Source organism: Psammomys obesus, unplaced genomic scaffold, assembly GCF_907164565.1.
Source record: "Psammomys obesus unplaced genomic scaffold, mPsaObe1.curated_primary_1811, whole genome shotgun sequence".
NCBI lineage: Eukaryota > Metazoa > Chordata > Mammalia > Rodentia > Muridae > Psammomys > Psammomys obesus.
Genome location: NW_026596069.1, coordinates 25,496,270 through 25,518,501, shown reverse-complemented (window position 1 = coordinate 25,518,501; position 22,232 = coordinate 25,496,270). Strand labels below are relative to the sequence as shown.

Sequence of the window (22,232 nt, the reverse complement as noted above, 5' to 3'; positions counted from 1 at the left end):
AAAAAAAAAAAAAAAAAAAAAAAAAAAAAAAAAAAAAAAAAAAAAAGGAGATGTAGCTCAGTTGGTGGTTGCTTGCCTAGTATCCATGAAGTCCTAGGCTCAATCTCCAGCTCAGCACTATATATATAAAAAAAAAGTGGGTATGGGGCCAGGACAGCCTAATCTCAACCAGGAGGTGAAAGAAAGAAGGTAGGAGGGTTGGGAAATACAAGGTCTGAGGCCAGTGAGATGCTCAGCAGATAAACGCACTTGATAAACAAGCCAGACATCAGAGTTCAACACAAGGACCTACATGATGGAAAGAGAGAACCAACTCTTCCTCAAAGTTGTTCTCTGGCTATGGTGTGTGTACATACCACACACACACATATAAAATGAAAACACTCCAGAGTTCCTTTGATGATACAATATTTACTGGATTCTCAGATCTGAAGGTTTCTTACTGGAAGAACTCACAATTTTATTGTGAAGTTATCACAGATAAAAAAAAATCACAATTAGTCAAACACTTGACTAAATGTACTTTTTTCTTTTCTTTCTTTCTTTCTTTCTTTTCTTTTTTTTTTTTTTGAGACAGGGTTTCTCTTGTCCTTGGCTATCCTGGATTTGTAGATCAGGGTGGCCTTGAATTCACAGAGATCTGCCTTCTTCTGCCTCTCTGATTGCTAGGATTACATACATGCACCATCACGCCTGGCCTTAAATCTTTTTGTTTGTGTGTTTGAGACAGTCTCTTTCTATAGCCCTAGTGTCCTGGAACTCTTTATACACACCAGGCTGGCCTTAAAGTAACAAAAATGGGCCTGTGTGCCTGCTTCTGCTTCCTGTGTGCTGGAATTAAAGGCAATACCACCACCCTGGGACAGTTTTTCCTTAAATCTTACTAATTTTTACATGTAAGATGTTTTGCCTGCATGCATGTCTGTGCCTGGTGCTCTCAGAAACCAGAGGACGATGTTGGATCCCCTGAGGCTGGTTATAGATGTGCCACCAGGTGGGTGCTGGAACCTGAGTCCTCTGCAGGATCCATCTCTTCAGCATCAACTTAAGTCTTAACTATTAGACTAATAAAATATACATGGTACAAATTTGAACCAGATGTCCTGGGGCACAAGCCTTTAATCCTAGCTATCCAGGGATACATAGAAAACCTTGCCTCAAATAAATAAATAAATAAATAAATAAATAAATAAATAAATAAATAAATAAATAGATAAATAAATAAATGCAAAAAAGCTATCAGAGAATAAGCTACTTGAGACTAAGCAAGTGATTTGACAGAGCTTACAACCCCAACCTAGTACCACTTTTTCTTTCTTTTTGGAGGGCTATCCTGGAACCCTCTTGGCCTCAAACTCAGATCTGCCTGCCTCTGCCTCCGGAGTGCTGGGATTAAAGGCATGTGACACCACAGTCAGGACACTTTGCTTTTGAAACCAGGTTTTACAATCGTGGCCCTGGCTATCCTAGAGTTTACCATGTACTTTTAAAAAAAGTTTTATTTATGTGCATTCATGTTTTACCTGCATGTATGTCTGAGAGTTTCAGATATTAGAGTTACAGAGAGCTGTAAGCTGCCATAGGGGTGCTAAAAATTGAACCCAAATCCTCTGAAAGAGCAATTTCAGAGCGGTAAAGAGCTCTTTACCACTGAGCTATCTCTCCAGCCCTACTATGTACTCTTAGCTTTCTAATTGCTGGGATTGGGATTACAAATTACAAAACGTTGTAACCATGCAGGTGCATGGAATTGAAGGAGCAAGCAGTATGCACATTAAACTTTTTAAACAAAGTCCATCTGTCTGTATGGACATGTGAACTTGGGTACCTAGAAAGGCCAGAAGAGGGTATCATAGTCCATGGAACTGCAGTTACAGATGATTATAAGCTATCATGTGGGTGTTGGGAACTGGATCTGGGTCCTTTTGAAGGGCACTGAGCACTCTAGCAACCCTGTCCCATCCCCACAATTCGGCTTTTGTAGACTGGGTTTCTCTGTATAGCTCTGGAACTCACTCAGCTCTAACAAGCTGGCCTTGTACCCAAGAGATAGGCCTGCATGCACCACCATGCCTAGCTCTCATGTATATTTTTATGCAGAACCTTGCTGGATCAAGTTTACCTTCATGAGGCTTGCCAGTTAGTATTTTCATGTGTTTGAGAACCCATTTCCATATCCTTTCAAGTATCTTATCAAACTGGCATATGTGGGAGAAAAAAAAATATGAAGCCTGGCTAGCCTGGAACTTGCTATGTAGACCAGGGTGGGAACTCCTGTTTTGAGGATTATTTTTTATTTTTGTGTGTATACTGTATGTGTGAGAGCATCTGAGGAGGCTAAGAGGGACTTGGATCCCCTGAGCTGGAGTTAGCAATGAACCACCAAATGTAGATGCTAGGAATTGAGTTTGCTGCCTCTGGAGAGCAACAAGCTCTTACCCACCGAGACAAGGGCGTTATTCTGTAGTCCAGACTGGGCCCCGTCTCCGATTTCCAACGCTGGGCTTTCATGGCCAGCTCATTTTAAGTTTGTGTGATGTCTGTGGAGGTAGGTACACACACCACACTGTGTGGTGATGGGAGCTGAGGGCTGAGTGAACGCCACTGGCTTTAGCTGCAAGCACTTGGCCCACTCGACAGTCTCACTCGCTCTGTATATACTGTCTTGTCTTTGAGGCAAGATCAACTAGTCTCCTACTTGCTATGTAGCTATGATGATTAGTGTGGATGGTCAACCTGACAGGATTTGTTAAGAAAACCCACCCAAGCTGCACGCTGTGATCCCAACAGTCAGAGGTTAGCCTGGTCTACAAATTGAGGTCAGGACTGCCAGGGGTCTTGTTACAGAGAAACCCTCTTAAAAACAAAAATAACTCCCTACACAAAAAACAAAACAAACAAAAAAATCCTACCCAAGCCAGGTGTGGTGGAACCCTTCTTTTAAATCTCGATACCAGCACTAGGAGCACTGTGCAGGCAGAGACAGTGAAAACACCACATCCAGGTCTACAGTGAGACCAAAAAAAAAAAAAAAAAAAAGTCAGCAAATAGTGACTTCAATTATCTCCTTTGCTCCCAGTAAGGTTTTTTGCCTTTTCTTGCATTGCTAGGAGGTAGAGATGTGACCTAAGGTTGAAAAAACAAACACATGACAACGTCTCAAATGACTTAGATTTAATCATTGGAAGCAAACTAAATGGAAAGCTTACAATAGAGAAGAGATACATGTCAGTGCTTTTTGCAAACTGAGATGGGACAGACTGAGGGCTGCCCCTCAACCTGATCCATTGCAAACAAAGATGTCCACAGTGTTCCTGAACTCATCTCAGGAAAGGGGAGATTGCTGGTTCTGTGCGTTGAAGTCGCCTCGCTCAGCACTCACTCCTGGCCAGCATCTGGAGCACTGCTTTGCCGGTTCTGGTCATCACCCTTCTTCTTGTGGCCAGAGACAATGTCATCAATCCGCAGAAGTAGAACTGCAGTCTAAGAGAAAAACAGTTCCAAAGAGGTCAGCAGGGAAGGGAGAGACACTGCTTTCTTTTAGCAGTCTCTCCTAGCTCCTCCCACAAAATTACCATTTTATCTGGAATCTTCCTTTTCAGAGTCTTGAATGAACAATGAATGCATTTCTCCTAAGCAAGGGAGACAACTTGCCCCTGTTACACTATTTTTTTTTTTTTAAATAAGTTAAAGGTAAGTAGGGAAATGCAATTCCTTGGGAGGTCTTTGGGGAATACTCTGCCTTTTATGACCTCTCTGTTTTAGACAAAGTGTTAATAGCTGGTTATCTGGACAGAAACATATGCACACCTTCAGGTGTCTTACCTCCACTGCTGTTTTGTATGTTTGTAGCTTCACAGCCAATGGCTCCCATATACCCAGCTCTTTCATATCCACCAAGGTACCAGTCTCCCCATTCACACCCCAGGTTTCACAATTCTCCTGTGTGTGCTTGGCCTGCAGGTGGAGCAAACAAGAATACAATGAAGCATGCTGGTGTCAGAAAACAGACAAAACAAAACAAAAACACTAAATATTGACAGCAAACAGAGCAAAGACTAAAAGATTTTAAAGAAATGACCTGTAAGAAAATCTTGGGGCACAAAGTTAGGGTTAATGGCTGCTGAGGAAGGACACAGAAGGTTGACACACACAAGCCACACACACACAAGCCACACCTACACAAATGTGTACATGAGCATAAGCATATATTTGCTTATGAGTTTACACATAGACTAACAGGAAAAAACATATCCTCAGGCCAAACACAGCTTGCCCTACCCTGGCAAGGTGTAAGCATAGAAAAGAACTTACCCGAAGGGAGGTAAGTAGACGAATGGTACTGGCCCCACAGTTCTGGATCAAGGTCCGAGGGATGACCTCTAAAGCTTGAGCCACAGCTCTGTATGGCCATTGTTCCACACCAGTCATGGCCTTAGATTTTTCTGTCAAGGCATGGGCCACAGCCATTTCTGAGGCCCCACCACCGGGCACCAGCTGAGGGTCCAGGAGAACATTTCGGCATACTTGCATGGCATCCTGGAGGTTGCGTTCTACCTCCTTGGGGAAGCACAGAAATTCAGAAATTAAAAAATCAGAGGCATCAAAAGATTTCCTTACTGCCAAGCTTTTAGCAAACTGCAAAGGGGAACAATAAAGGCAGATCAGAGCTACTGGTAACAGGCAAAGTTATGTTCTATGAAGCATTACTGAGGAATGTAACGGGCACTGGAAAGGGTCTAAAAGAGGATTAGGGGTTAGATCTTTATGTTTGCACCCAGAGAGAACACATCATATACCTGCCTGCCTGCCTCCCCTCCCCAGTTGTGCCCTCCAGGAGACTTTGTGATGTACTACAAACTGTCTACTGCTCACAGCTATGTATTTTGGGAAAGTTACTCTCTCTGGGGTAGGAATAGGGTTATAATCAATTTTAAAATGAAAAATTACATGTCTGTAATCCCAGCACTCTGGGAGGCAGAAGCAGGTGGTTCTCTGTGAGTCCGAGGTCAGCCTGGTCTACAAAGTGAGTCAATGACAGCCGAGGCTTCACAGAGAAACCTTGTCTGGAAAAACCAAAGAGGGGCTGCAGAAGGTAGTTTAGTGGTTCAAGGCCAACAAGCTGCGCACCTCAGTTTGATTCCTGGGACCCATGTGGTAAAGGAGGATAACAAAAGCAGGGAGGAGTGGTGATGCTGGCTCTGTTATCCTCAGCACAATAGAGGCTGAGGCAGGACTGCCATAAGTGAGTCTACACTGAGCTGCAAAAGTGAGATCTCTACACATCCACAGCTGTGCACACGCACAACAGCACACCAAGAATATCGCTCAGTTGGTGCCACAGGAGGCCAGAGGATCCCCTGGAGAACAGTGCGCGCTCAACTACTGAGCCTCTCTCCAGCTGTTTTCCTTTTGAGACAGCATCTTGCTGTATATCCTCTGCTGGCCTGAAACTCTTCATGTAGACCAAGCTTACTTCAAACTCAAGAGATCCACCTGTCTCTGCCTTTAGTGCTGGGATTAGAGGCATTCACTATCACATCTAGCCTGTTTTTATTTGCTGTTGTAGTTTTTTAAGACATGGTCTCTATATAGCTCTGGCTGGCCTTGACCTCAGAGATCTGCTTCTCCCCCCTAAGCACTGGGATTAAAGGTGTGAGCCTGTACCACCATCATCACCACCCTGCTCTTATTTTCATTTTGCGGCTTGTGTTTCCATCTTAAAAAAAAAAAAAACAGGGCCTCACGATTTCCAATCTGCAGTAATCCTGCCTCAGCTGGGATCACAGCTATAAGCTTTAACTCACAGCTGTTTCTAGGCTGTGCCTGTCTCCCACTCCCTTAAGCCGAGGCTGGCCTCATCCTCTCTATCTGCCACCAGTATGTAGGGTTAGGGACAGAACACAGCACTTAGTGCTCCTTTTAACCTCCCCACCAAGTGTTCTGCTCCTTCACACACTTATGCAGACATGCAGCTATAGCCCAAACAATCATGGACTGAAATAAAAACTGCTAAAACAAATCTTTTTTCTTTTAAAAGTCCACACATTAAGTTTGTTACTATGGTGAAAAGCTGACAATACTAGGATGGAATGACGTCTTCCCCTGGACAGAAAAGCAGGCTCACTCACTGAGAGTATCTCTTTGCTCGCTCCTCTAAGAAGAATGGTGCAGGCCTTTGGGTCTCTGCAGTCAGTGATGAATGTGAAGTACTCATCTCCAATCTTCTTGATCTCCAAGAGGCCTGCCCCGGTGCCAACATCTTCTTCTCTCAGCTCCTCGGGTCGGCTGACTATCCGCGCCCCACAGGCTCTATGGGTGGAGAAGATGTGACTTCAGGTGCTTTCACACATCTGGTAGGGCAGTCTGTGCTTAGAGCTTAGACTAAAGCTACTAGAATCACTCCAGGGCTGGAGCAAGAAACTGAGAATGAACTGGGGTAATCATCTACAATTATACACAGGAGGCAGAACAGAAGGATTGTGGGTTCATGTATAGCTTGGAATTGCAAACAAGTCCAGATTATAAACATCACCCAATTACTTCTTTCTTTTTTTAAAAGACTATTTATTTATTATGCATACACTGTTCTGCCTGCAGGTCAGAAGAGGGCACCAGATCTCATTATAGATGGTTATGAGCTGCCATGTGGTTGCTGGGAATTGAACTCAGGACCTCTGGAAGAGCAGCCAGTGCTTCTAACCTCAGCCATTTCTCCAGCTCAAACGTCACCCAATTTCAATTAATGTAAAACATTTTTTCCTTTTGAGATAAGAGTCTCATTTAATCCAGGCTGGCTTCCAACTTCTAATCCTGTTGACTCCACCACCCAAGAGTGAGATCACAGGTGTGTCTGAGCACTCAGCAGGACCATGGTTTTTGTTTGAGACAGGATTTTTCTATGTATCCCTGGCTGTCCTTGAGCTCACTATGTAGACTGTAGACCAGGCTCACAGAGATCCATCTGCCCCTGCCTCCCAAATGCTGGAATTAAAGGCCCACAGCACTACACCCAACTTAGGATGGCATTTCTTTTTGTTTTTTAACCCAAGACAGGGTTTCTCTGTATAGCTTTGGCTGCCCTGGAACTCAATTTGTATGCCAGGCTGCTCTCAAACTCAGATTCTGCCTCCTGAATGCTGGGATTAAAGGTGTGCCCATCTTACACAGACATTTCTTAATCATCATCCTTTGTCTAAACTTACGGGAAGGAAAAAACTAAGCATAAATATGTATCTCTAGAACCATTCTGGAGCAAGCAGACATAAAACACAACTTGGATTTGTGCTATGTGCCTGGTAGATGGTATAGCTGATTCTCATGTATCTTCCAAAGCTCCAACATTCTAATGTGTTTCTACTTGCATAATAAAGCCTTTAGAATTTTGGTCCAGTAGAAAGGTTTTCAGGATCCAAATCAACCACCCCAAGATTAAAACCTTCTCAACTGAGAAAAAAAGCAAACCTTTTCTCAGGTATTTGTTTAGTGATGAGAACTGACTAATCCAGAAGGTTAGCTTTTTAAAAACTGAGTTATTTACTTTGTGTGTGAATATGGAGGACAACTTGTGGAAGTCAGTTCTATCCACCATGTGGGTACCATGGATCTAACTCAGGTCCTAGGCTTAACTAACAACAGGTGCCTTTACCCACAGAGCCATTAGACAATATTTTGTTTTCTCTCTTTTTCTTGAGACAGTTCCATCAATCTCATTCAGTTGCAAAGGATAACCTGGAACTAAGTTGCCCAAGTTGACTTCAAACTGAAGGATTGGCTTCAATCCTCTTCCTGAAGTCTAGAGTGCTGAGATTAATATTGAGTCTTGGTGTTTTGAGATGCCTCATGTAGTTCAAGCTTTATGGAAACCTCCCTACTTAACGAAAATTACATTCAACTCGAACTCCTGAGAGCTTCTTGCTTTGGCCTCCCCAGTGTAGACATGATAGATACATATCCCAAGGCAGCTTAGAAAAAAAAAAAAAAGTACACGCACATATACCACGTGCATGGTGACATCTGAATAATCAGGGTGCACATGTGGAACCAGAAGACAACTTTTTGGAGTCTGTTTTCCCTTTTCTCCTTTATATAGGTTCTGGGATCAGGCAAGTTTTTTCGGTTTTTCAGGCAAGTACCAAGGTAAAGATACTTTACCAGGTCTGGACTTTGTGAATGTCTAGACCCAACAGGATTTTCACTTATTTTAGGCTGCCTTTAATTCACTATACAGCAAAAGCTGGCCTCAAACTCATGGAGCTCTTCCTGCCTCAGCCATTTCCAGTGCTGGGATTATAGGTGTGTATCACATCACACTGGTTCTCGTGTGTCCTCTACAACAGCAGTTAGTGCTCTGAACTGCAGGCCCTGTATTAACTTTTTAAAAGAGTTACTTACGTTTAGTTATTTGTCAGGGTACACATGTGTGGGTCAGGAGTTAGTTCTTTACTTTTATTTGAGTCCCAGGGACTGAACTCAGACTTGGAGGCAAGTGTCTCTATAACCTGAGCCATTTTAACCACTCCTATATCATTTTATTTTTATATTACTTTTTTGACACAGGGTTTCTCTGTGCAGCCCTGGCTGTCTTGGAACTTGCTCTGTAGACCAGGCTGGCCTTAAACTAAAGAAATCAGCCTGCTTCTACCTCCAAAAGGTTAGGACCAAAGGTGTACGTCACCATATCCAGCATCAAGTTTGTCTTTTAAAATAAAATTTATTTATGTACTTTTTCTAATGATTATTGTCTGCATGTATGCCTACATGCCAAAAGAGGGCATCAGATCCCATTATAGACAGTGAGCCACCATGTGGTTGCTGGAAATTGAACTCAGGATCTCTGGAAGAGCAGACAGTGCTCTTAACCGCTGAGCCACCTCTGCAGCCCCAAGTCTTTATTTATTTTATTTGTTTTAAAGATTTATTTATTATCACAGTGTTCTGCTTGCATGTGATCCCATTATAGATCGTCATGACCTACCATGTAGTTGCTGGGGATTGAACTCAGGATGTCTGGGAGAACAACCAGTGCGCTTATCCTGAGCCATCTCTCCATCCCTAAGTATTTACTTTTTAAAATAAATTTTATTGGTATTTTCTGACACTCTGTCTAGCCTCAAACTCACTATGTAGATCAGGCTGGCCTCAAACCCAAATAGTTCGTCTTTGCCTCCAAATGTGCATCACCACAGCCAGCTGTAACAGAAGGGGGACTGGCTAGAAAGACAGCTTAATGGTCAAGAGTGCTCTTCCAGAGGACCTCAGTTCCATTCCCAGCACTTATTTGTCTCACAACTGCCTGTTAACTCCAACTCAAAGAGACAAATGCCCTTTTTTGGTCCCTTGTGTCATCTGCACTCACACAGGAACATTAAATAATTTTTTCTTTTTTCAATGTTGGGACAAGGTCTCATATAGCCTCTAAGGATCACTTTGAATCTCTGATTCTCCTGTGTTTGTGACCCGAGGGCTGGAGTTGTGAGTACGCACCACTACGGCCAGCAATAAAATGTAGACATCAGTGGAGAAACAACTGCTGACATTTATTTAGAGTTAGATTCACTAGCAGAAAACTAATGCTTCTACTGTATTCAGAATCAGTATACATATTACCAGCACTAAGTGGTAAAACACACTTGTAAGCCTAGAACTGGGAGGGAAAGGCAGGAGGATTACTACAAATTCAAGGTCCGACTAGTCGCTACTGAGGGGTACAGAGCAAGATATTGTCTCCAAAACTAAATGAATAAACCTTTAACTGGTTTACTTACCTAGCAATGCGATTATTGTCTGTCTTCCGGACTCTACGAATTGCTGTAACATTGGCCCGCATGAGGTAGTGCTGAGCTAAATCTGAAATTCAAGAGTAGCTGTGTCAGCTGGATGCCCAAACTCCTGGCCTCTGAACTGGTTTTATCCTCAAAGTATTTTTTGCAACCCAAGGGGCAAAACCAAACCATACCACTCACCGGCAGGCTTAGAAAGCAGACAGAGCCCTACCTGAGATGCCCTTCTCTGTGATGACCACATCAGGCTTCATCTGAATGATATCCTCACACAACTGCTGAATGTACTCTTCTTCCATTTGCAGGATTCGGGTGAAATCCTCCTCTCGTGTAATCTCAATGTCCGTCTGTGAATGAAGAAAAGGCACTGACTAAGGCTGGAGAGATGGTTCAGCAGTCAAAAGCAGGTACTGATCACAGCTGCCAGGAATTCTAGCTCCAAGGAATCCAACACCCTCTTCTGGACTGCATGCATAGACACATTCCTGTATTCCTGAAGTATGAATTGGAGTGTCAAAACTTCACACCTCTATAATCCAGTTTGACCCATACCTCTGTAATCCAGTTTGATTTTAACAGTTCGTTTCACAAATCTGAGTTGCTCCTTCTGTGGTAAGTTAGTTAGTATGCATGAATAATTTAGATCTTAATTTCTCTCCCCTACCTCTGAGAGAGGGTCTTAATTTCTCTATCCAGGCTAATCTCATTTTCAGCCCCCTCCATGCCGGGATTACAGGTGTAAGCAACCATTTCCAGCTGAACTGATTCTGGTTCCCAATCATTTTTAACAGGATCCACTGTTTTCAAACTTGTAAGTCCCTACACTCTACAAATTCCCTTCAACAGCAAAGTTAAAGGAACTCAGACTCTAGGTGCTGCTGATACATTAGAAAAGGCAGGTCATAACTGTAATCCCAGCACTTAGGAGGCTAAGGCAGGCACACTGCTAGCCAACTTCTAGACCACCGAAGCTACACAATAACACTGTCTGAACCTTCTGAATCCAACCTGTAAAAATTCCTCAAACTCATGTCAAAGGAGCTGGTTTAAAATATGCCAAAGTCAAACAAAGAGAAAAGTGAATAAATAAATACGTGTTCAGGCTGGTCTTGAACCAAGTGATCTTCCTGCCTCCTTCACCTTCCTAAGCAGACAGGACTGTGCCCACACCAGGGGTAATGGCGCAGACATTCTAATCCCAGCACATGTATCTCCCATCCTGGTCTGCATAGTGAATTCCAAGATAGCCAGGGTTAAGTAAAGAGAACTTACCTCACAAAAACAAAATGCCCCATGAGGATAGAAATCTTACCTGGCTTTCTCCTTTCTTATACTCCAGAGAAGAATCCAGCAGCACAATACGAGGGTTCTTGATATAGCGGCGCATTCGTGGATGAGTCACATCCTTATTAATCATGACTCCACGTAAGACACACGAGTCTTCAATGATGCCCCCAGGTATCTAAGAAAAGACTTACTTTAATACACAATCAAGAGGCAACAACTGGGACTGATTATATATCATACAGCACTTGCTTCCCTGGGTCCAAGCCAAATCAATCTGAAATCCATCCCCATATGCTTCTTTCCCAAATGACAACTATTTTAAAATTCCATGAATTTTCATGAAGCTAAAACAAACAAACAAACAAAAAAAACAAAACAAAAAAAAACAAAACAAAAACAAAATAGTGAGTAGGCAGTGACAGGCATGATGTAAGTTCCAGGCCAGCCTAAGCTAGAGAGAGTTCCATGTCCTTTAGGAAAACAGTAAGAGCCAAAAAAAAAAAAAAAAAAAAAAAGGCTGCAAATATGACAATCTCTCCACACAGCTCTGGCTGTCCTGAAATTCACAAAGATCCACCTAAGTGGTTCTACCAAATGCTGGGATTAAAGGTGTTCACCACCTTTAATCACCCAGCTGCAAATGACTGATTCCCTTAGGAAGCATATTAATCTTGGGCCAAAACACTCAACTTGAAGGATGATTAAGATCACAGTAATTCATTTTCTTGACAAAGATCTGAAAGGACCTATTTTGTTAGGATATTCCTAGATTTTCAGACTTGGGCTCCATCTGCTGGCTATAAGCTATTACATTAGAAAAGCTTGTTGTGTGTGTGTGTGTGTGTGTTTTCAGGACAGGGTTTCTGTGTAGCCAAGCTGGCCTCAAACTCAAGAGACCTGCCTCTACCTCATGTGCTGGGATTAAAGGTGTGCACCACCACCACCTATACAAATTTTATTTTTATTCGATGGACAATCTTGGTTGTCAACTTGACATCTGGAATCAACTAAAACCCAAGCAGCTGGCATACCTTAAATCTGGGCCACATAAATTGACAAAGAAGAAAGCTTTTGCTTTTTGCCTGCTTATTCTCACTGGCGATCTCATCTGTCCTGCTACTGAGGCATTAGAGCCTATGTCCTTGGGATTCCAAGTGGATTGAAGAGCAGCTGAGACAACCAGCCTAGTGGACTGAGTGACTATCAGGATTTTGTTTTTTTGTCAGGAGACAGCCACTGCAGCAACTGTCACTCATAAAGCCCGTTTAATAATAATTTTTATCACTTCTATTATTTGGAGAACCCTAACTAATACAGTGTTTTGCCTGCACATATGTGCAATACACATATACACATACACATATACACTTTGACCTTAGAGGTCAAAGAGAGAATTACGTTCTCTAAAACTGAAGTTACAGATAGCTGTGAGACGACAAGTGGGTTCTCTACACAAGCAGTAACTAACTGCTGAGCCATTTCTTCAGCCCCGGTACTTGGAAGGCAATGAAAGCAACAAAAATTATTTCAGGAATTCTTGCTTGATACTCTTTCAGGCTTTTGTTTTCCAGGCTCTAGGTCAATCCAGTTCTCCTTTCTAGTTCTAACTAAAGATATTCTACTCTGAAGTGGAATGACCATGCCAAATAGTTAACTTTCAAGCACACACCGGACCAGCTTACTTTTTCTACCCTTGCATACTTCTTGATGTCAATTTCCTTTCTGCCATTCTCTTCAAACTGCACAGTCTTGACAGCATCCAGGGCAATGTTGCATGCCAATGAGGACCACCGACTGATGACTTTTGTGGTAATAGAGCTGTTGATGATGTTCAACATCACCTCACGGTTATTGACATCAACAGGGGTACTGGAAAAAGAAACCCAGATAAATATAGTTCAGCAGTCACAATAAAACTTCTTGGAACACACAAACCCACACTTGTGGATATAAACATTTTTGTTTTGGTCCCAGGTGTGGGATGTGGGACTGAATCAGGCCCCAATCAGGTGGCATCAACTATAACTCCAGCTCCAGGGAAGTCAACACTTCTGGTCTCCTTGGGGAGCTGCACTCATATGCATACAGAACACACACAAACAGGGCTACAGAGATTGCTCAGTGGTTAAGAGCACTAATGGCTCTTCCAGAGGACCCTGGTTCAGTTCTCAGCACCCACATGGCAGTTCACAGCTGTCTGCAACTCTAAGATCTGACACTTTCACATAGATATACAACATGCAGGCAAACATGCAGGCAAAACATGAATGCACATAAAATGAAAATTTATAAATTATAAACAACAAAAGTGTAAGCACGGAAGAGCACACCTTTAGATCCTAGCACTCTGAAGACAGAGGCAGGATGGTCTCTACAGCCTGGTTCACACAGGCTGCCAGATCATACTAAGAGACCCTCTCTCAATCTCCCCCTTAAGAATCTAAAGGGAGCAGGCATGGTGGCACATGCCTTTAATCCCAACATTCAGGTGGCAGAGGCAGGTGGATTGCTGTGGGAAAAAAAAAAAAAAAAAAAAAAAAAAAAAAAAAAAAAAAAAAAAAAAACACAAAGAGGAAGAAAGAAAAAAGGAGGGAGGTGTGTTTCTGAAGGTACCCTACCCTGCAGGGGTGGACAATGCTGCTTGCAGAAGACTGTCAGTACCAGGCATAGGAGTTATCCCAATGAGCCATTGGTCAGGAAGTTCCAAAGGCCTCCCAAACAGAAACCACTGTTCTTGGCTGCCTACCACAACTGGATGATAAAAGCCTACTACCAAGGACACTGCAGGACTCTTACTGTGGACTGCAGGACATAGATTGTGTCTGGGTCCACAGATGTGTGCTACCCTCAGTCTCAGTCGGAAAAGCTTCTTTCCATTGTGGGCAGCAGTTATACAGATACTGGTCAAAGTGTAACAGTCACTAAGCGTCTGTGAGTGTTTGGCTGGAAATGCGGTATCTGCATCAAACCCCACACAAGACTTGTGGACATCTCAGAAGAGTGGACAAAAAAGGCTACAAGAGCTGGTGGATATGAAACACCATCTTCTGGACAAGACAATGCTGCTGTCCTCATCTCACAGCAGCTGTGGTGACCTGTTCAAGCTCAAGCCAGTCAAGTCCACACATACTGGGGAGGACTTCCCAAGGCCCAGCACTTAGCTGAAGAGCTACTGGGAGTTGCTGGAGGAGGGACAGTCATTTTCTTTTGGGTTGTGGCCACTGACTGAGGATGCTCTGGTGGATGACCCTGTACCCATATGAGCAGCACTAGCTTGAACCAGCAGTTCATGGGGGGGGGGGGGGGGGGGGGGGGAGAAACCAGGTCTTTAATCTAAGCACTCAAGAGGCAGGTTTGTCTACTTGGTTTACATATCCAGTTCTGGACCTGCTGGGACTGTACGAACAGGAACAAACAACTTAAAAAAAAAAAAGTTGAGGGCTAGAGAGATGGCTTAGCAGGTTAAGAGTACTGTCTGCTCTTCCAGAGGACCTGAGTTCAATTCCCAGCAACCACAGGATGGCTCACAACCATCTATACTGGAATCTGATGCCCTCTTCTGGCATGCAGGTTTACATGCAGAAAGAGCACTCATCAATAAATAAATAAAACCTTTCAAAACAGAAAACAGAGTTGAGAGGGTGATGTTTTGAGGCAGGGTCTGGGGAAGAGGGGGGAGGATATATAAGCTGAGAATTGTGGCATATGCCTTTAATCACAGCATGGAATTTGTTTTTGTTTTTCTGACAGTCTAACTATGCAGCCCTGGCTTCCCTGGAACTATATAAACCAGACTGGCTTCAAACTCAGAGACCCGCCTGCCTCTGCTTCTCATGAAACACAACTGTCTGTGTTTGGGTTTTCTGAGACTCCCTTTGCATCCTAAGTGCTGGAATTAAAGGCATGCACTTTCATACTCCCTTCATTGCACTATTAGCACCAAGCAAATTTAAACTAATAAGTAGTTTTCTACATTCAAGCAGCATTTTCAGGTATGGTCCTCTTCATTTTAGTGGAAAACTGCTGGCTACTATCCTCACAGCAGAGCGCTGAATTGGCTATACACATACATAATGGCAGGATAGTTTAACACTAAGCCTTGAGTAACTATAGCCATCTCACTCCTTATGCTCCTTACTGGATTTTAATATTTAAGAATACAGACCTATCTTACTTAGAATACATTTTCTATGGCAGCACCTAACAGGAAAACTTGCAGATAGTATGTACCTGAAATTTTCCCCCCCAAGCTGGGTGCAATGGCACATCCCTGTAATCCCAGCACTTCTGGAGGCAGAGGCTGGAGGATCTCTGTGAGTTCCAGGCTAGCTTGGTCTACAAAGTGAGTCTCGGATAGCCAGGACTACATAGAGAAACCCTGTCTTGAAAACCAAAAATTTTTTTTTCTTGGTATGTGCATGTAGTGTGTCTATAAAGGACAAGGACAGAGGTTAACATCTGATATCTACATATTATTACTTAAAGGTTTTGCACTCTCACTATACATAGTTTGCCAGTTCTAAAAGACTAGCCACCAAGTCCTAGGAATCCTCCCTGTCTCAACTTTCCCAACTGGGATGGCAGATACTATGTTTTGGTGACCATCTTGTTGCCTCTAAAGCTGTGTATGTGTGTGCATAGAGCATGTGTTAGGACAACTTTATGGAGCCTACCTTTACATGGGTTCCAAGTAGCAAACTCAGGTCACTGCTACTTCTTTCCTCTACTTAGATTTCCTTTCTCCTTACTAAATAAAGCCAGAATGGAAAGCACCGTGTGCATGTGAGTATAGAAGGAGAGGGTGATGCTGGGCATCTTCCTCTAATTGTTCTTAACCCGTGTGGTTGGCTTTCTTTCATTGGGGCCAGATCAACTACCCATTTCCAGGCCTGACTCCATACCTGATTTTCTTCAGAGTGCTGATCATATCATCCAGTGCCATGCGGTAAGCACTGATCACCACTGTTGGGTGCATCTGCTGCTCTAGGAAGTGCTCAGCCACGGATAGCATTTCTCCTGCTGCAAAAAGAACACAGGCATCATAGTAATGCATTGGAAAGTACCAGGATGTAAAGGCAATTTAATTTCCTTTTGCTTCTAAAAAGTTTTTCCTAAAACAGATTTCCCTAAAAATATACATTTAGCTGTAAATACTGTTGCAAAATTTACACCTTCCATAAACACTTCATATCAGAACTTTATTAGACACATTTTAAATTATGAAAGATTGATCTTATGGGCTTTCCCTTTTCTTTTAACCTTTGTTTTTTGGTTTTCTGTGTTGGGCTGGAGAGATAGCTCAGCCTTTAAAGACTGACAGACCAAAAACATGAAAGACAAGGTTTTTTCAACATTCCACTTTCCTCTTACCAAGAATGATTACTGATGTGGTCCCATCTCCAACCTCTTCATCCTGGGTCCTGCTTATTTCAATCATGGATTTCGCTGCTGGATGCTGGACTTGAATCTGAAGAAAGATTAACCAAGAGTACTCAAAGACTTCAAAGACCTCTTAGCTCAGTCCCAACTCTTGAGCTTCTACTCCCATATATATTCCCTTTCCATTTTGCTTTACGGTATCTTTAAGATTAAATTAAAACCAGCCCCAGGCCAGGTGTGGTAGCTCCTGCTTTTTAATCCTAGAAGAGACAGACAGAGGCTGGTGGATCTCTCTAAGTTCTAGTTCAAGGCCATCCATACCTAGCACACTCTAAGTCAGCCAAAGCTACAAAGTGACTATGTCTCAAAAAACAAAACCCCAAAACTCCATGGCCTGGAGAGTTGCCTCAGTGGTTCTAACTGCTTGTTGCTCTTTCAGAAGACTCACACAAGTTCAGTTCCTAGCACTAGCATTGGAGAGTTCACAACCTTCTGAAACTCTACCTCTAGAAGATTCTACGTCCTAGCCTATAGTGACCCCTCCCCAATTCTCTTAAGCGGATCACTTCTGTGGGAAAAAGTGTCACTAAAAATTCAACCACTGAAGCTTCTTGAGGACAGAACAGTTTCTTTAACTTAGTATTCAAGCACCAGAGTGGCTGAATTGTGTCCTCTGAAGACAGACACGAAAGCCTAAACCCTCAGACCTGTGAATGTCTTAACTTGAAAGTAGGTCTTTGGAGATGTGTTCAAGTTAAAATGATGTCACACTGGTTTAAGGTTGAGTCCTATCACTCTTTTACATATTAAGGACACAGAATTTTAACAACATATGATGAAATAGACCCCCGGTTTACAAAGTAATGAGAAACACCATTAAAAGCTACAAGCAACAAGAAATTCTTCCTTAGTCTTCAGAATCAGGCCCTGTTGATACCTTGATTTCAGGCTTATAGCCTCAGTTCATGGGAAAATTAAGTTTCTGGTGCTTCCCTGGCTCCTCCTTCTTTTTGGTGCTGGGAATTGAATCTAGGACCTTCCAAACAAGAGGCACATTCCAACACAGAGGTACATGTTCCCCCAGACCTCAGTTTTTGTTTGTGAGACAAGCTATTGGTATGTAGACCAGGCTGTTCTCCAATCTCCTCTTCTAACTCAGTTCCTAAATGCTGAGATAATGGCTATACAACACATCTGGAGTTTCTGTATCTAACCCAACGATAGCAGACTAGCCAGGCGTAATGGTTCACACCTGTAATTCCAGCACTCAACCCTGAACTCCCAAAATTGATGTTAAACTCCCAATCCTCCTACATTTACCCACTAAATGCTGAGATTAGAAGTACATTGCCATCATGCCTTGATAGCTCTTGGATTTCAGAGATAGGGTTCTGTTATTCAGCCTAGGCTGACCTTTAACTCATGATCCTAGTTCTGGCTCTGCCCCCAAAGTGCTGGGAGGTATAAAACACCATACCAAGATTAACTATATATGTTGGAACAGGCTCTTGGTATTTATAAAACCGTTACAAAAGGAGGTGAGAAAACAAAACCACACACACACACACAAAAACAAAACCACACACCTCTCGAAGAATGGCATTGCCATCATTGGTCATCACGATGCCTCCCATTGGGTCCAAAAGCATCTAAAAAAAAAAAAAGTATTATAGATAACAAAAAAGGAGGCCATGAAATCTGAGTTTTAAAAAAATATATATATATAGTCCAACCTTCATCATAGATTTAGGTCCCAAACAGGTCCGGATAATGTCTGCAATTGTCTGTTGGTAAGGAAATACAAAACAAGACGTACACATGAGAACAATGTATTTTGGAGAACCACTGTTTCGTTTTGTTCTAAATAGGGCTTCACTAGGTAGCTCTGGCTGGCTTGACCTCAGAAGCATCTGCTTCTCTAAGTGATAGGACATAAAGGCAGGCTCTACCATGCCCAGTTCAGAGCCAGTGCCTTCAAGATTTGTTTTTATAGGCATGAGTGTTTTTCCAGCGTACATCTTTGTGTACCAGATGCATGCCTGGTGGCCACAGAGGCCTGAAGAACATGTTGGATAACCTGGAACTGGAGTTACTGAAGGTTGTGGGGAACCAAATCTGTCTTCTGCAAAAGGAGCAAGTAACTGCAGAACCATCTCTCTAGCCAGAGTCAAGGTTTAACACTGACACCTGACTAAGAATGGCAACTACTTTAGCCATATCAGTCTAGCCTTGATAGTTTCACACAGTGGCCTCTAAGCCACATGAACTCAAGCCTTATACCATTCACTCAAAAGATTTACTAAGGTCGAAGTGGTTGTGCATGATTTTAATCCCAGCACTTAGGAGACAGAGGCAAACGGATGTCTGGGAGTTCAAGAACAGTATGGTCTACATATCAAGTTCTAGGCTAACCAGACAAGACTTTTGTCTCCAAAGAGGGGCAGAGGCTCTTCCAGAGGACCCAGCCCAAGTCCTATCACCTATATGATAACTTTCACAGCAGTCTGTAACTCCAGTTCAAGCGGAATCTGACAACCTCTTCTAGCCGCCTTGTGTACAAGGAATGCACATGGTATGCATACGTGCATGCAGACAGGCAAAACACTCAAACACATAAAGTAAAATAAGTAACTCTTAAATACAAACAAAAACCAAAGAACCCTTCCTGTGCCACCATGAAGGAAATGCCTTGGAAAAGCAGTATTTCCTTTGCTCAAGTATATACTACGAAGTACAGATCCATATTACACTATTACAAATATAAAGTATTAGGAAAATCAGCCAGAAAAAACTGCTATTAACACTTAATATGTACTACCTTAGCAGCATTGATATTTCCAGATTGAACTTTTCTTCCGGATTCACGCTTTGTATTCTGACCTGAAACAGGTAAGAACACATGTCAACAGACCAATTTTCACAAGCAACTTATTTCCTAACTTAAAAAAAAAAAAAAAAAAAGTTTACATAAGTTTGTGTGTGGTATGTCAGGTGCACAAATGCTTGGCACAACTGTGGAGGTTGCAGACAACTTTCAGAAACTGATTTTCTTTCTACCACATGGGTGCCAGGGATTAAACTTGGTAATTCACACCAGGTGTGGTGGCACAAGCCTTTCACAAGCCTCCAGTGCTTAGGAGGCAGAGTCAGGAGGACCTCTGTAAGTTGGGTGCCAGCCTGGTCTATTTGGAGAGAATGTGCCTCACATGAAACTAAACCAAACAACAAGAAAAAGACACCTCCAGTTATCATGTTTAGTGGCAGGTGCTTTTTACCTGCTGAGCCATCTCACCAACCTAGTATATATCAACTTTTGAAAATAGAAGTAACCAGTGTATAACCAGCTGTCAATTACATCTCAGAAAACTGTTTAGAGCTGGGCATAGTAGCACATGCCTTTAATCGCAGCACTGGAGAAACAGATGGATTTCTATGAATTCAAGGCCAGCCTGGTCTATAAAGTGAGTTGCAGGCCAGCCAAAGCTACAAAGTGAGACCCTGTCTCAAATAAAACATGTTTAGGGGCAAGAGAGATGGTTCAACAGTTAAAAGCACTGGAAGCTGTTGCAGAGAAGCCTGGTTCTATTCCCAGCACCAACATGTCAGCTCACAACCATCAATAACTACAGTTCCATGGGATCTGAGGCCTGAAGGCACAAAGACATACAAACACACAAACACATAAAATGAAGAAAATAACTAAAAAACAAAAGAATCCACTCCAAACCAAAAACTGCTTACACGTAGTCCTTACTCCTCCATTTTAGCCCCCAGTGCACTAAGAGAGAACCTGAACTGCTTGAAACTAAGAACCTTGATCAATGCTTGCCTTGTATGGTCACAGACTTCCTGCAGGGGTTCCTATCCTGAGATCCGTGAATGGGCCTCAGCAAGATGGTGATTCTTCTCAAGAGTAGAAGAAAAAAGAGGCAAGTGCATATCCCTTACACCCCCCCTGGGAAGTCTTAATTAGTGACCAAGAAAGTCTGATTGTAAGGGTGGAAAGTTGGTTTGGCCATTTAGCCAGGATCCGGATTCAACCCCCAGCTTGCCCCCCCCCCCCCCCCCCCCCCCCCCCCCCCCCCCCCCCCATGGTCTCTCACAACTGCCTCTAACTCTAGGAGTTCCAGGGCTTCCCCTAGGACATATGTGGCACACGGACATATATTCAGGCAAAAAACAAAACAAAAAAACCCCCCCACACATATAGACAAAAACAAACAAACAAAAAAATCAATCAAAATGTACCCAAATAATTGCATTCCCCAGGAATCTCATGCTAGAATAAGAAAAAGACAAAGCCAGGGAGCCAGACAGTAAACTTGTCTCCCAGATTATAGGAGACAATGACGGACTCCTTATGCTTCTGGCCGGCTATTTTAAGCAAAATGTCATGCATTTGTCTGTGCGTGGGTAGGAGGGGTACTGTCCCTGAACCCCTTTCTCCCTCCTCCCAGTGTGGCCTTACCAAATAATAACCTTTTCCCTTTTTTTCTATTTACTGTGTCTTAGTTCGAACCTGCCTTACTGAGTTATCCTCCGAAAACAGACAAGAACTGGCGCTCTTTTCTCAAGAGATGAGTGGCATTCCCTAAAGGGGAAAGAAAACCAGGAGAGGAAGCTGGGAGAACTTAACTGGCTGATGGGAAAGATCACATCCAAGATCGGAGAGACAAGGAATGGTATTTCATTTCAGAACAAGGGTCGCTGAATGACCGCTAATGACTGCTAGTAAGGGCAGCTTTATCAACTTAACTCACAATTCCCTAAACAACTACTACAGCCTCCTAAACACTGTTGTTAAGGCATAAATGAAGCGATTCGCCCTAAGTCACGCCGCTCCTAAGGGATGGACCCAGGATATAAAGCAAGGCCTAGCGTTAAGAACCATCTTCCGCTAGCTACACGCTGGAAATCACGCTGGGAAGGCCACGGGGGCGTGGAGGGCAGCGGTTAAAGAACGGTACACGTGTGGGATGAAGCACACATCAAGACTGGCGACTGCCAAGAACGGAAAGTCATTTCTGGCAAAGGAGGGCGACAGGAAAAGACAGAAGAAGAAAACCGAGGAAGGCGCTTCTAAGACGAAGAGGCGACTGGAAAGCATGGGGCCGAGTCATGGCGGGACGGAGCTGGGCAGCGCTGGCCAGCGCGGGGAGAGAGGGGCGGAGGGAACCGGGGCCTCCCTGAACTCACTGAGCACGAGCACAGGACGGTGGCCCATCATGGCGGCACGACGCAGAGCCGACTATCCAGAGCTGGGGGGAACCGGCAGAAGCTTCTGGAGAGAAGAGCAGCGGAGAAGACGCTGCCTCCTCAGGGCTGACACAGAAACATGCTACCCTCTGAAGGGCCGCCAATCACTAAGCCGATTTCATTGATTGGCACAAACACAGGCCAATCGTCAGCATTAGCCCCGCCCTCCACGCAAGAAAGGTAAGGCAAGTTAGATGGAGAGGACGCGATAAGGAGACTGGGAGACGCTAGCGCCTGCGTAGTAGCGTGGCCGCTCCCTGCCGCGTGCGGACGGAGAGTCTGCGCAAGCGCTGAGGCCCGGGTGGTTGGCTCGCTAGAGCGCATGCGTGCCAACTACAGGGTGGGTGCTGGGGTTGAGGCTTTGGATTAATGCTGCAGGTGAGGTCACGAAGCGCTGTTTTGTCCCTCGGTTCTCTTGACCATGAAGGTCAAGTAAGGCATGACGGTTTTCCAATTGTTATTCTAGCTTTAGCAGCAGGGAGAAATAGAGGAGCCGGGAAAAGCGGCCGGTGGCCGGAAGGGTTGAGG

At 43.5% G+C, this 22,232-nt stretch overlaps 1 protein-coding gene across 1 annotated transcript; it reads right to left on the bottom strand.

The window, feature by feature from the left end:
* Positions 1-3,159: 3,159 nt before the first annotated feature.
* On the bottom strand, positions 3,160-21,794 carry Cct3 (chaperonin containing TCP1 subunit 3). The gene is made up of 14 exons (XM_055625611.1): positions 21,645-21,794; positions 19,267-19,328; positions 18,182-18,232; positions 18,035-18,097; positions 16,440-16,536; positions 15,971-16,088; positions 12,752-12,938; positions 11,095-11,244; positions 9,997-10,129; positions 9,768-9,849; positions 6,132-6,312; positions 4,315-4,560; positions 3,826-3,957; positions 3,160-3,483 (listed from the first exon to the last, which is right to left on the bottom strand). The coding sequence occupies exons 1-14, from the start codon at positions 21,673-21,675 to the stop codon at positions 3,379-3,381; spliced, it is 1,638 nt and encodes a 545-aa protein (XP_055481586.1). The 5' UTR covers positions 21,676-21,794; the 3' UTR covers positions 3,160-3,378.
* Positions 21,795-22,232: the final 438 nt, after the last annotated feature.

What these genes read in the sequence shown, in the direction of transcription:
- Cct3 (XM_055625611.1), bottom strand. Translation starts at nt 21,675, where the DNA reads ATGATGGGCCACCGTCCTGTGCTCGTGCTCA. An exon ending in CCGTCCTGTGCTCGTGCTCA is followed by an intron (nt 19,329 to 21,644) that starts GTGAGTTCAGGG and finishes TACCTGTTTCAG; the next exon opens with GTCAGAATACAAAGCGTGAA. An exon ending in CGAGCAAAGAGATACTCTCA is followed by an intron (nt 4,561 to 6,131) that starts GTGAGTGAGCCT and finishes TGCTTCCCCAAG; the next exon opens with GAGGTAGAACGCAACCTCCA.